Below are 14,068 nucleotides of genomic sequence, written 5' to 3' on the forward strand. Positions count from 1 at the left end.
ACTGCAGGAGGCTATTAACAAGTGGTTTTTTTTTATTTGTTGAATAAAAAAGACATTTGCCATATTCACCTGATCAGGGGGCATCGGCTTTTGAGTTGTTTCATCTTGCAACCAGAATTAAAGAGTACAAAAGCTTGAATATGGCTTCATCATTAATAAGTGATTTGACTGTGTTTAACCAGCCCCTTTTCACACTTTTTTCGGTGCTGTCAGAAGCCATTATCTTGCAGGCTGTGGTATCAGTCTTGAACCCTACTTACTGCTCACACTTCATGGTGAGCAATGCATAGCTCTGAAGACTGGGCAGCATGCTTGAACTTTCAACATGTTTTCTTTTGCTTCCTGATGAAGGGTATAGCCAAAGGTTTCTCATGATCAGGGTAAAGATGAAAAACAAGTTTTGTACACATTCCCCGTCTGTTATTCTTACATCCTAATCTATAACTATTGTTGACTCAACATGAATTTTTTGTTACAGAGCACATCTAAATCAAGTAAGAGATAAGGCTTTGACCTCTTTCAGATACACGAGATTACAATATTCAGATGCTTGTATCTTACAAAAGGACAAAAGTAATGGCTTCAGCTTTGGTTGACCCTGGCACAGTTCTTTTTGCTTGTCACAGTGAAGGAGATCTAGCTCCACACCCATGGCAGCAGACCTATGGGCATCACTCTGGAAATGAAATCTACCATATCCAGCTGCACAAGAGCATCTTCTTTTCAAGATATGAAGGATATCGCTTTACACAGGCCTCTGCTGAGGCTCATCAGAGGTCAGTACAGAAGTGTGCCTTTAATGGTGTTTAGTTATATGTAACATGGTAAGAAACTGCTTCAGTCTAAGACCAGTGAATATGTATGGAGCACAGATGCCTTTCTGGTGAACCATCAAGAAAGCCTTTTGTAATAGTAAAATGATGCAACTTGTCTGGGTATTTGACCCAAAACCAGGTACTCCTAAGGGATGGCAATACAGAGGTTGACAGGAAGAATTGGGTGGCAAATATTAAGGGGTGGACTGATTTGCCTAGATCTGCCAGTGGAATTCAGGGGAATAAATGATGAATTTTTCCTCTTTGTCATCATCTAGCTTGATGAGATTCTGTGTAACCAACACATCAGTCCCTGATGGCTGTGTAGGGGTGAGCTAGTCGTACAAGAACACAACAAAGATGGAAATTGCCACACAACTGTAGATTTTATTCAGAGTTTCACTCAGCAGCTGACCTGCCGTCTTCATTCTCAGTTCCAAATCACAAAAACACATGATTTTCAGAGTGGTCCAAGAAGGAAAATTCCTTGGAGTCATCTTTGACTGTAAACTGTTTTTTCTGGCTCATATCAAATCTCTACACCTTTCTTGTCTGAAAGCCTTGGAGATCCTTAGAGTAGTTGGCCATGTCAGTTGAGGGACAGACTGCACGGTCCTTCTTTGTCTGTATTGTGCCCTGGTCCGCTCCAAGCTAGACTATGGATCCATCATCTATGGCTCTGCTTGAGAGTCCTACCTAAAAGTTCTCGATCCTATTCACCATCAAGAGCTCCGCATCTGTTTTGGAGCCTTCCGCACCACTCCTGTAAAAAGTTTGTACACAGAAGCTGGCGAGTTTCCACTTTCTCTCCGTTGTCTGAAACTCATGCTATCCTATATCTGTTGTTTAAAAGCTCCCCTGGAAACCCTGCATACCATACTGTTTTTAGACCACAGTGTGCTTCCCTCTATGCCATTTGTACCAAGGAGCAAAAGCCATTATCATTCTGTGTCACACCTCACCTACAAGCTGCTGAAGTAGATATTCAACAGGTTGAGCCTTCCCCTCTACTACCATCTCCTCCTTGGACCCTTCCTGTTCCAGAGATTCATCTCGATCTTACAGCCTTTTAAAAGGGGACACTAGTGACCTCATTTTTCTCCAATGCTTTCGGGAACTTTTTTCTGACTATCCTTGATTCTTTTCTATCTTTACAGATGGCTCCAAAGTCCCAAGTGGTGGCCCTGTTGCTGCGGCAGCAGTTTCATCCTGCCAACCTGACTGGCAGATTAGTTACTTGCACGGCTTGAAACACAAACAAACAAAAATTTCTTGCATTGTTTTTGTAAGAATGTAATGGTTACATCACTTGGTACGATAAGATTACTTTTTGTCGCCATGATATAGCTTTAGTTGCTGGCATGGTGTTAAACAAATCCCAAGTGGGTCAGGTAACTTCTGGTGTAACAATAGGTCCAGTAGCCTCAAGTGGACAGTTCAAGGCTGGCTGTTACATATGCAGCCAGCTGAGAAAGGGACAGTCGTGGGAGCAGTTCGACCCCTACCCTCACAAAACAAAGGCATAACTTAGTACACTACTAGAGTGCGACATCTGTATATCTCATCATTTATTTTCAGTCTATACCAACATTGTGCAGGTTTGGTGTTACCCTCATGGCGGTGTTAGATGGAGACAGCACTGTGCCTCGGCGCCTGCAGCTCAACCCTGGCTCTGACTACATTTTGAAGAAGGATGACTTTTGCTTTTACATGAGCATAACAAGAGAGGAATATTCAGACATTCCCCCAGAGGCCTTGGTGGAAAGACCAAGTCAAACCAAGCTTACACAGAATTTAGGTTAGTTTTTCTCACAACTATTTTTCTTGCTGGTCCTCGTCACTCATCTTCTGACACAAAACTTCGAGTGTCACTAAGACAAAGACCTATGTTAGTGTCTCCTACCAGGCCCCTTCAACTTGGAACGGATTACCTGTCAGCCTTCATCACTCCGATTCTCTTATCACCTTCAGATCAAAACTTGCATCTTTTCAGAATGGGGACTTCACTGTAACCCCATCCTGACCCTGCACATGCATAACGTGTGTCTGTAATTTACTTTGTGTATGAGTGTATCTTGTAGAAGTGAGTGTGTCGGTTATATGTGAATGTGGGTACGTGGTTGTTGAGGATTTAGTCTATTATGATTTATGTAAATCGCTATGAGCAAATCTTTGGAAAGATGCTATATAAATCATCATCATTATATTATTATTATCCTCTTCTCCCTTCAGTATTATTTTTGTGCTTTTTTTGCTAGTTTTATATGATTATTAGTTGGATAAGAACCTGCAGACTTCACCATGTGCTAAAGAATGTCATTAATTGATATGGCTTATTACAATATGGTCCCATTGGCTGTAGCCTTAAGGATAGAAATAGAAACATGTCCTTGTACATTATTTTCTTCGCTGAGATGTTACTGTAGGAGATGAGATGGTATTTAAAAAGATCTTGCACTTTGAAGATAAATGCAACATGACTTTTCTTCCTTTTTCTTTACAAAAGTGTGATCTCAAAATGCAGTGGCTAAAAGATTGCCCTGATGTTCCTACTGCAACTGCTGCTTCTATTCCAGAGTTGATTGCTGAAGCTCTGCAAAAGTATCATGATGTTGAAGGTGATAAAGAAGTGGAAACAGATGATCAAGATGTGACTGTCTTTGACACAATTACAAGTCTGATGGGGCGTGACATCTCCCATCTCTTACGCCGCCATGTAGTTGGAGGCGAAGGTCATATTAAGTCAAGTGTGACATGGCATGAAAGAGACGGCGAGAAGAGAGAATCTGTGATACGATCATATGAATCAGCAAGAAGGCAGAGTGAGGTATAAAATATAATGAAAATACATTAACAGTGTTAAAGATAAAAGAATTTGTGTGAAAACCGGGTTCATTATCAGGAAATTACATAGCAGCTGTTGCTTTATGGTGTTAATTAGGGTGCACCATGTGGTGTTGTGGTTAATTATGGTGTGCCATGTGGCCTAAAACCTTCAGTTACTTGCTCATGACCCTGTAAGCACATTGGGGTTTGTTTGCTGGGATCCCACCCCAGGGCCAGATTATAATGCTGGGGCCTAAGTTTCATCACACCGGCATTTTCCACATCACTAAACCTCTAACCTCCCGAGAGCTGACCGATTGCCAGGCGAGCGCCACGTGTGCAAGGTATGTCACCTGTTTCACCGCGATGCAGCGCAGGTCTTTGGCTGTCAACATTTGCATATGTGGCCTTGACACCCCGACCCTGAGGGAATGCCTACGAAAATCCGCTCATGCGCAAGCACAAACCAACTTGTAGTGATAGCATAACTTGTGTCAAAAATGAACAACAGGAGGGTTTCTATTTTTTTCTGTTTCTCGTGACTCGGTTAATAATCTGGCCAGCTGTTCTTTGGGAGATGCATATACACACACACATTCTGAAAGGTACCCGTTGCATAAAAAGTACATATTTGCAATGTAAGTGTGATATTACGTCCTCCTCCTCCTCCCCCCCAACAATTTGCAATTACTAAATCTGCTTGTGTGTCATCAACGATTTCCGGGATGTCATTATGTCAAAATCTTAATCCTTGATAGAGTGCTAAATCATCCCATGAATCAATGGGATTAGTTTGATTGCGAAATATTCTGTTTCTGCGAAGATTTCTCTCCGCTTCATACAATATCAAGGATGCAGCCATCTTTAGAGAGCCTCGCGCGAGTTAGAAGTGGGGAGGGCCGTCGCTACACTTTCGGGTGGAATTGCCAGCTAGAGCAGCCGAAACTTGACACCTTTGCTGTACATAAAGGCTGGGCTGACCCTTGACGACCCCTAAGTGGCCTCGTGGCACGATGAAACTTCGGCCCCAGCTCTCTATCACGGGTGGACATGTCATCAAACCATGATTCATTATCAGGAAATGATATTTTTCTCCCAGTGTCCTAGTCATGCAAAAATGGCCTTTACATTTCAGTTTCTTCATAGTTCACTAGAAAAGGGTTGTTAATTTATATTAATCCCCATTTCTCTTATGATGATAAAGTATTTTGTCAATTTAAAGAGAATCTTTGGTGACAGGATGTTCTTGGATTGAAAGATGTTGGAATCCGACTGGGGAACAATGGTTCTTTGGTTGAGATGGATCATCGCCATGATGCTGGCAAGGTTCTTCAGTTTTACAATGATATGGGAAAAGAGAAGTATGTACCTTACTTGCACTAGTGACTGTAAAACTGGACTCCTGTCCTTTGATGATAGTATTCTTATTTATTGGCTTTCCCTTAAAGTTTGGGCTAGTGTGTGTGATGAATTGTCTATCACATTTTTTATCTTTATGCCAAATGTATTGGATATGTTTTATGCCATTACTCTTCTCGTGACGTCTGTTTCATTCATTACCCAACACTAATTTTGATGTCATCAACATATCAGAGCCCATAAGTAGAAATAGATTTTGAATGTCTGGCTCAAACTGAGGATAAAGACAGCTTGCTGTCTGCAGATAACCTCTAGTGAGGGTCTTGAAAAACAGTTCAAAAATGGTATAAATCTACAACCTGATATGTTAAATCTTGAGGATGTTGTTTGTAGCATGCAGCTGCTATGTTGTATAAACATTCTTCTAAAGGAGCTTTGGAGACTAAACCCAAAAGAATCCATGCCGATTTAGTAGACAGTCTTGGTGTTTTGCATAATACCAAGTGAAATTGCCTGCATTCAGTGAGAAAAGTGAAAAGGCGAGGCATGTGAACACCCCACAAGAATAAGCTTCCGTAAAATTTTCGATTGTATGTTGAAGTCTTACCTCATTAACTATGTTCTAAAGAACCCTGTCCAACTAAGACTTCATTCTTCTCACTCTGGATATACTTGTGAAAGAGAACAGGCTTCAGAACTCCATCAGTTTTCCAGAAATTCAGATTTACACTTGCACATACGCACACATAGAGACAAAATAATGTTTAACTGAAACATTTTTTTTCCCAAAAACTGACCACTGGACCTCCTCCAGTGACAATCTATATGGGTAGTCGGCGGGCTGTGTGTCACATCATGAGAGAACCTCGACCTCTATGCTGCTTGGAATGGGGTGTGGTTAGTGGCCTTTCCATTTACTCAAGAAATCTGATTGGTTTGCATGTTGTGAATCCAGGCTCTGCTCCCATATAAACATGTCTCTGTATGTCAATAAATCTTCACTGTGTGTCACTAGAAGCTTATGTTCCAACAGTAAAACTATATCATCTAAAATCTGACATTTGGGAAATTTTTTTATGATACTCTTTCTGGTGTTTTCTACATTAACTAGTTACCAATCTGTTTCTGTGCAGAACTGTGTTCACTGCCAATACAAAAATGCAAATGATGAACGCTGGCACCACCAGCTTATCCTAATGGCAGCACAGAACCCCAGCAGTGGCATTAACAACTTCATTGTGCCGCTCCGCTCCAGCTTCATTGCAGTCAATGGACTCTCTCCAATTGTTCTGTTGTTAGAGAATGAGTGAGTAAACATTCTTGTATCCTTCACTGGTATCATCAATAGATTAAGATTTTTGCCTTTCATTGACAATGTAGTGGATGGTTCTGAAACATTCAACGGAAGATAGAGTAAGTAGTGTAGCTTTACTGTTGAGAGGCTTTTTGATTTTGGAAGTGAGAGTGGAGAGACGCCAGGCCAACTGCTGAGTGAGACTTTGAATAAAATCTACAGTTATGCGGCAATTTCCATCTTTGTTGTGTTCTTGTACGACTAGCCTTCCCCTATGTAGCCATCAGAGACTGACATGTTGGTTACACTAAATCAATTCTTTGCATATTCTGGAGGGCTCTGTACAAGGCTAGAACAAAGGTGAAAATATGTGAAGAAGATAAAGACTGTTTGCAGGTGCTCACATGTGCAAGCAGAGCAACTAAAAGTGATGCAAAGAGATTTGTAGCTTCTACAGTCAGTTTTGCAAGGATAAGAGAAAGAGTTATTGTACGTAGTTGAGGGAATTAGTGAATGTTACATGCAGATCATGAGGGGATTTCAAGCCTGAGTTATTGTAGATCATGCAGGGATTTCAAGCATTAAGAGTGTTAATCCAAGTCATTAGAGCATTAAGGCTCCTAGAACTTCAGTTTCAATCACAATGACTTGAAACTGTGACCGCATGAGCCAGATGCTTTGCAAGTGTTATCGTCAGCTTAAGAGAGGTGGCTAGTCTTGCAGCATGCATTTCATTGAGAAAAGTGTTTCTCTGCTCACATATCTGTGAAAAAAATTAAAAAATGCATAAGGAAGAGTTTGCTTTCCATTCCACTGCAAAGAAAAGCCCATGTATTAACAGATAACAGAGCCTTGACATCCGTAAACTTGGCAAAGCATGTCTGATTTATATTAGGCAGAGTTCTTGTGTTATAACCAACAAAAAAAATTTATTTAACATGCTTATCTGAGGTCATGTGTTCTGTATTACAGACCAAGCGCTATCTTCCTTGACACCATTGCACGGTTTCCACTAGTCTATTGGATGAAGGGCTCTATCAAAAGGTCTGTAATGTACTTCTTTCATGATTTATTTCTTGGATTAAGTGAAAATAATGTCTATTCTACCATGTCTTTCTGATGCTGACAGAGAGCATGTTAGAGTTCAAATGCTAAAAGATTCAAACTGTCGTTGCCATGACTTACATGGCATCTGCTATAGTGACCAGGCTGGCTTTTTATTAAAATGAGCATTAGATGATTTAGATTTTTGTAACATCGGCTAAATAATCACATGCTTCATGATGCTAAATAATCATATGCTCTGTTTTCTAGAAGCATTTGTTTTCGTGCTTTTGTAATAATAATTTCATTATTCAGAAGTGCATTGTTTTTTGTTTGTTGCATGCTCAGTGCTTTGATTTTTCAGTCTGGACGATTTACTGATGGCTGGAATCAACAAGGCCAGCCATCTTGTTGTGGTTAACAGAGAATCACAAGAAAGCATGACTGGAGAAGAAACTCTGGCTGACTCAGAAACAATCATGGCAGTGCAGACAGTGTTCAGGTGATGTTTCTCATATCTTGATAGCCATTTGCTGTTTAAAGATATGAAACATTCTTTGTTAGCAATTTTGCTTTTCCAGATTATAAGGCAAAATTGAAGCTTGACATTTTAAAGGCTTTTTGATCAGCATCTTTTTTTGTGTTTTTATGTTTATGCAACAGGATGTTCCCTAATGCAAACATTGTCACAGAGCTGAGCCAAGCATCCAACATGCGCTTTATGCAGTTTTCCGCACAAGATATTTACTCACAGAAAGTCTCGCATCTTGAACAGGTAATTTTTTTTGAAAAAATTTTTTTTAACATCTTGTTAAAAGTGTACTTGTATCTGCACGTGCTTCCTTGGAGCATGAATTTATTTCAATGATGGTGGTTTCATAAGGTCTAGAAAGAACGGTTTTCTGTATCCTCAATAAGTTAGTTTCACATTTATTCAGATTTCTTAAGACTAGTTTTAATTACAAGTAGATTACAACTTTTATGATTATCATTGGTGTGTTGAATTTTTCAGAAACTTAAAGAGACCCTGACATCCAATCTAAGCCACATATTTCGGTTGCCATTTGCAGCTGGCCAAGTGTTTAGTGCTAGCATGCTAGACACACTACTGTATCAGGTATATCCCTTTTCTAGACATCAGCTAAGGTATATAACAGTAGCATAGCCATCATACTTTTTTTTAAAAGGCTTACCTTATTCAACATTTTTTAAAATTGCTTTTAGACAGCATAACAAGATACTAACTCTCAAATTTTTAACAGTTACAGTCAGACTTCTGTAAGTCGACCTTCCTTAAGTGGAAATTCTCCCTAAGTCGAATTTTAAACATCAGTTGTTTGGTTTCCCATTAAAACAATGCATATTCAACTTCGTAGCTCGAATCAGCCTAGCCAAAAGCTTCCACAACTTGAATAATTTTAAGCCGATCAGTGTGTTGAATCCATTGAAAATGCGTCAGAAAGTGTAAAATCTTGTACTTCTCTCCCATCAACCCTGTGCTCCCATATTCCCCTTTCTGTGTTAGAAACACACATGAATCGCCGTCACTTCCGACCCTGAAGAAACAAGACTCATGCTGAATGACTTTCGTTTGTTGATCAAGTCATGCGAAGATGTACCTTGAAATTTTTTACTCTCTGTCTGTAATTTACTCATTTATTTTAAAAGAAATGAAGAGAAATTGTTGTCAGACGTCCATAACAGACTTTTTTGTTGGGAACAGCGATGCATGAGCACATGCAGAAATAAAGAATAAAGATAAGTCCACAGTGAAAAAAAATGTTCTTTCTTTTGAAAAACTTCCTTAACTTAAACCTTCCGTAACTCAATTTTTTTTCTCATCATTCTCTTGAAGCTGCAACTTATGGAAGTTCGACTGTAGTTCTGGTTTTGTTTTTGTTTTTTTTTGTTTTTTTTGGGGGGGCAAAATTCAAGCATAGTAGTATATTAGTATCCTGTTGCATTTTGAAGCTGTTTGATCAATGCATTCTGACTAGTATAAAATTTAGTCTTGCTACAACGTTAGCATTCATGCGTGCCACTACAAACACATCCATGCATGATTCCCATGCATGAAATGTATGTTGTTTTAAAGTGCATCTTAACATTTCCAGACATTCGTGAAAGGCTATTTAATTACCTTTGTTCGGCTTTTGCTTGGGATGGATGCAGAAGAGGGCTCAGGTCACCTGTCCAGTGTAAGTATATACCTGGGAAACTGATTTTATATCATATTTGTTTTAATCTTTATGATTAGATTGAATTTTGGTTGGGGTATTGGCGTGTGTTTGTGCATGTTGCATAAATACTATTAGTGTAAGGGCTTGATATTGACAGTGAAGTGTTGTGTATATTTCTTCATTTTGTGTGCGTGTGTACATGTATACACACCTGCATGTTTCTCTTCTTAATATCATGTGCAATTTATCAACAGATACGAGTGAAACGTGCCACCATTGAGAGGTTTGGCACATATGGTGAACTATATCAGGGATTGTGTTCAGCCACTGGGGAGATTCCTATTGCTGTCTACCGCACTGAGAGGCAAGCAGGAGCTTTGAAGCCAATGCCTGGAGAAGTTTGTCAGAGCAGCATGGACTGTTTATATGACTCTCCATCCAAGAAAAAGAAAAAGGTATTTTTTACCAACATTGACTGTCAACACCAGAAGCTCATACTAAGAAAATCCAAAATCTCCCAGACTGTTTTTGCCATTCTAACAATTTTCAATGTTTGGCCCCTAAGATAGAATTCTGTGGAGAAGCTGCAAGACAGACATAGTGACTGCGAGAGACTAAGTGGGACAATCTTCTGGTTTTTCTGTCTTTCCTGTACATGACCATCTGTTAATATACGCTTGTTTCTGAGGTTGAGCACCATGCTGGAACTAACACTAAAAGCATACCTAAAAGGTTGTTAAAACTTTAGTGTGATGACCTCTCGCTTGTCGCCCACAGCTTCTAGTGAGACTGTTGCCACCAAAATTTACAGTCTCAGAAGTTAAGACCCAAATACTGACCCATACAGGATGCAATTTAGCATGCTTGATGAAACCATCACAGCTGGAAAAGCTGGCTTGGGATTCTGGATAGCAAGTGCTTATTTGTCAGCTTTCTTTTCACTCAGCTGGGCTGCTGATTGAGGTGGTGAGGATTTCTTCTTGAAGCACTTCTAAAGTCTTCACTGTGCTTTAACCTGAAATTTGGGTCCTTTGACTTCAGACCTCAAGGGCTGCAAATCTCCCCATTTGTGTACTTGTCAGTGGGAGGAGGGGGCAGAGCTAAGATGGTTGGTTGGATCAAAACTCTTTTTACAGCACCCTCCTTATGGCTATGACTCCATCCCCTCTGACCAGTTGGCAACTCGGGCTCTACCACATGCTCTTTATCAAAGTTGATTTAAATTTACATGTGTATATTGCTTAGTATGGTGAAGAGAATATTTGGGTATAAAGATTGGATCACTTTGCAATTTGGTGAAGTGCATATATCTTGTCATTTGTTATTGCTATGCATACATCTAAAAACACCAGTCAACATTTCTTCAGAAATTTCATTCTGAAACTATGAATAGTCTTCAAATAAATGATACACTTATCTGGTTCTAAATATTTGGTAGGGCGGTCCGGTGGCGCCTGTCACCAATACAGTGAAGGTTGGCTGTCCTGAGTTCAGCTCTCGTCTTAGGCATGCTGTTCTTTCTCTGCATGTAGCATTTGTTTACAGGGCTGGCTGCCTTGCCATGACATAGCCTTAGTTGCTGGCTCCACGTAAAAAAACCTATTCCCCATACCCCCAGATATTTGATGCCATTACATCATATTATTTATTATAAATACATGCTGTTACTGTTACCTGCTTCCAGATATTTAGTTCCATTGTATCATATTATTTTGCTTACTACATCTCTTTTTATAATACTAACATTGTGCTCTCATAAGTTTGCTTGCATATACATTAATGTTGATACAACAGTAATGTTTATTATTTTGAAATCCAAGGTATGTCAGATATCTTGTCTCTTATCAAGTAGCTATGATTACAGCAGTGTAGTGTATTTACAGTTGTGTGGTATATTTACAGTAGTGTAGTGGGCAGTGTCTGAGTAAATGGGAAGTTTTCTTAAGCTTCGTCATTGTTGTCCTTAAACAGAGTGCGACGAAGAAAACATCATTGGTCTGCAATCCATTTGTTGCCTTCAACAATTCAGAGTCAGTTGACATTGGGGGCTTAGTGCGGAACAGACTACGCAGCCTGGATATGTCACTCAGTGACTACTGTAAGCACTTATTATCCTTTGTGTATGTGTGTGTGGATAACTGCAAGGCAGCACATTAGAGAGAGATGCAGGTAGCATTGTTTCATACTGTTATTTTTTTTTCTTCAGCTGAAGTGAAGAAGCGCCCGAATAGTATTTCATATGTGATTGCAAACCCAGCTCCCAAAAGGAAGTTGAAAGTTGGGGATATTGTGTAAGTAACAATCTTTTTTGCGAGAATATTAAACAAGTAGACAGTGATTGCATCCATTGAAAATTATCTATAAAATGCCAGTGTTATGATACATATGGAAATGCAATGCATGCTTTGTAATGCAGCTGTCTGTGATGCATTTCACACATGGAGGATAAAATTATGTCATTAGCAAGTTAAAGTTATATTTAAATGTCATCGTTCTCTTAGGTTTTTTATTTTTATTTTGAAACAATGCTTTCACCTTTACTTTGTGTGTTCTCTTGTCCAGCTATGTCATCCAACCCAGTTCCATGAAAGCCAAGCCCAGTAAACAAAAGTCATGGATCACACGATCTCATAGCTTCAGTGGTCCAGTTAGTTCTAAGTTTTCTGCAGACTCACCGTCTGTATCCCTACAAAATGCTGCCCCACAAAATGAAAAGAACGATGAGAAAATCAAACAGGTTGGAAGGTTTAAACTCAAGCGCTGTACCTCAGACAAGCAGTCACAGCAGCCCAAAAAGGAGCCTTCTGATGACTCTGCTGCATGATATTTCAGGAGTCTTCAATCTTCATGTCATCAGACACTTGTTTATCTTCTGGGAATATGGCAGGGTGATGTGTTGTGCATGTTTCATCTTTTTATGTATGTGTGTGTGTGTCATGCATGAGCATACATATGGGTGAATATGTCTTACCATAGATGTTTCCATGTTAAATGCAAACACCCACATTTTGAGCGATTTGTGCGACTGTTGGAGTATTCAATTTTTGTTGGCCAGTTGGTTTGAATCTCACAAGTAATCTTAAAATACTTGTCCAGAAAAGGTACTTATTCACATTTTTGGTCTGTTTTCACTCACAACAACCAAAACTACCAAGAGCAGTACAGCTAGTCCAGTTCTCTAGACCAGTGGTTCTCAAAGTGTGGTCTGCTGACCACTTGTGGGCCACACACATAAGTCAGGTAGTTTGCCGCTGACAGTCATAATATGTCAGCAAAGTAATGGTTAAATCACAATATACGAGAATTAGTCCAGTTTTGATTTCACTCGAGTTTTAAATTTATCAACTGCTTGTTCATATAAAAGGCTCCCTTGCCAACTGAGTCTTTGTGTCATTTTTTTTTTTTTTTTTTTGCGTCATTGCGTCATCTGTTACCCTTAGTAACGCAGTGCGCTTATTTTTAATTTTTATGTATGCTCTGCGAAGTATTTAATTTTATGTAAACTTATGACTATACTACTGTCACAAAAATACATTTAGTTTTGAATTGTAATGAAACAAATGCAGCAATTTAAATTTGAAATTCATGGTACAGAGTGATTTTAGATCTTGGTGGTCGACCATATTTTTTTTTTTGCTTTAGTAAAGTGGTCAGCAGGTTCAAAATATTTTGAGAACCACTGCTCTAAACCGTCAGTATCTTAGAACAGTCAAAACTAACAAAGTCACTGTATTTGTATTTCATTTCTCATGCCATGTCAGATGCCATCATCATTCCACTCAACATATTTATCACATCTTGTATGTCGCATCATCTGTACACATGTCATTCAGCTGATTCTCTCTCCCAGTATCCTTACTGATCACGTACTCAAGGTGTCGCCCTTGGAAGAAGGAAATATTTACAGTGCAGCAAGTAGTTTTGTAGCATCATGATATTTATTTGTTTGGATGAACCAAGTTCTGACCAGTAGATAGTTAACGGATGTGGGACTCAGTGAAGGGGTTAAGCAATTTTATCACAAGCACTTGATGGCAGATTACTTAGTCCTGGTACTGGCAATCTCTGCAATCTTAGGTATCTGTGTTGCAGTTGCAACTCCTCATAACATCATTAGTGTGAATGCTGCATCCTATAGGTCAAGCCAGAAACATTTGTTTCTAGTTACACTTACAAGAGATCTTATTTTTTTTAAAAAGTCATTGCTTATATGAAGACTTGATATACCACTCCCATTTAACCTTCCCAACAGAATTTTGGTGCTTTTTTTCTAAGCAAAGTGTGTTATAAAGTTGAAAGGTGTGGCACTCATACCTGTCTTGGCACCATGATACTGGACCAGGTGTGTGATTTCCAGATACATCAGTATTTTTCTCATAGATACATAATGGTTTTTAATAATTGTTTGGACAAATGAGTGACGATTTATATTTTATTTTTGTATTTAATTGTGCAGCCAACTTATGTACAAGATATTTTTTTACATTTTTGCAGATTTTTTACACACTTCATTGGGTTCATCCTTCATCTTTCATCACATCAGCACAAAG

The 14,068-nt window shown here is 39.2% G+C and overlaps 1 protein-coding gene across 7 annotated transcripts in view; it reads left to right on the forward strand.

The window, feature by feature from the left end:
- LOC112561410 (potassium channel subfamily T member 2-like) overlaps positions 1-13,028 on the forward strand; it is a 51,547-nt gene extending 38,519 nt beyond the window's left edge. For all 7 annotated transcript variants that reach the window (XM_025233893.1, XM_025233895.1, XM_025233896.1 and 4 more), the window contains 15 exons: positions 627-776; positions 2,414-2,613; positions 3,392-3,642; positions 4,881-5,002; positions 5,792-5,897; positions 6,134-6,306; positions 7,267-7,338; positions 7,703-7,840; positions 8,002-8,113; positions 8,351-8,455; positions 9,453-9,536; positions 9,773-9,973; positions 11,490-11,616; positions 11,725-11,809; positions 12,081-13,028. In XM_025233893.1, the coding sequence (XP_025089678.1) occupies positions 627-776; positions 2,414-2,613; positions 3,392-3,642; positions 4,881-5,002; positions 5,792-5,897; positions 6,134-6,306; positions 7,267-7,338; positions 7,703-7,840; positions 8,002-8,113; positions 8,351-8,455; positions 9,453-9,536; positions 9,773-9,973; positions 11,490-11,616; positions 11,725-11,809; positions 12,081-12,342 (2,188 nt within the window). In that variant the 3' untranslated portion in view covers positions 12,343-13,028. The remainder of the gene's footprint in view (positions 1-626; positions 777-2,413; positions 2,614-3,391; positions 3,643-4,880; positions 5,003-5,791; positions 5,898-6,133; positions 6,307-7,266; positions 7,339-7,702; positions 7,841-8,001; positions 8,114-8,350; positions 8,456-9,452; positions 9,537-9,772; positions 9,974-11,489; positions 11,617-11,724; positions 11,810-12,080) is intronic.
- The last annotated feature ends 1,040 nt before the right edge of the window (positions 13,029-14,068 follow it).

This window comes from Pomacea canaliculata, linkage group LG4 (assembly GCF_003073045.1).
Source record: "Pomacea canaliculata isolate SZHN2017 linkage group LG4, ASM307304v1, whole genome shotgun sequence".
NCBI lineage: Eukaryota > Metazoa > Mollusca > Gastropoda > Architaenioglossa > Ampullariidae > Pomacea > Pomacea canaliculata.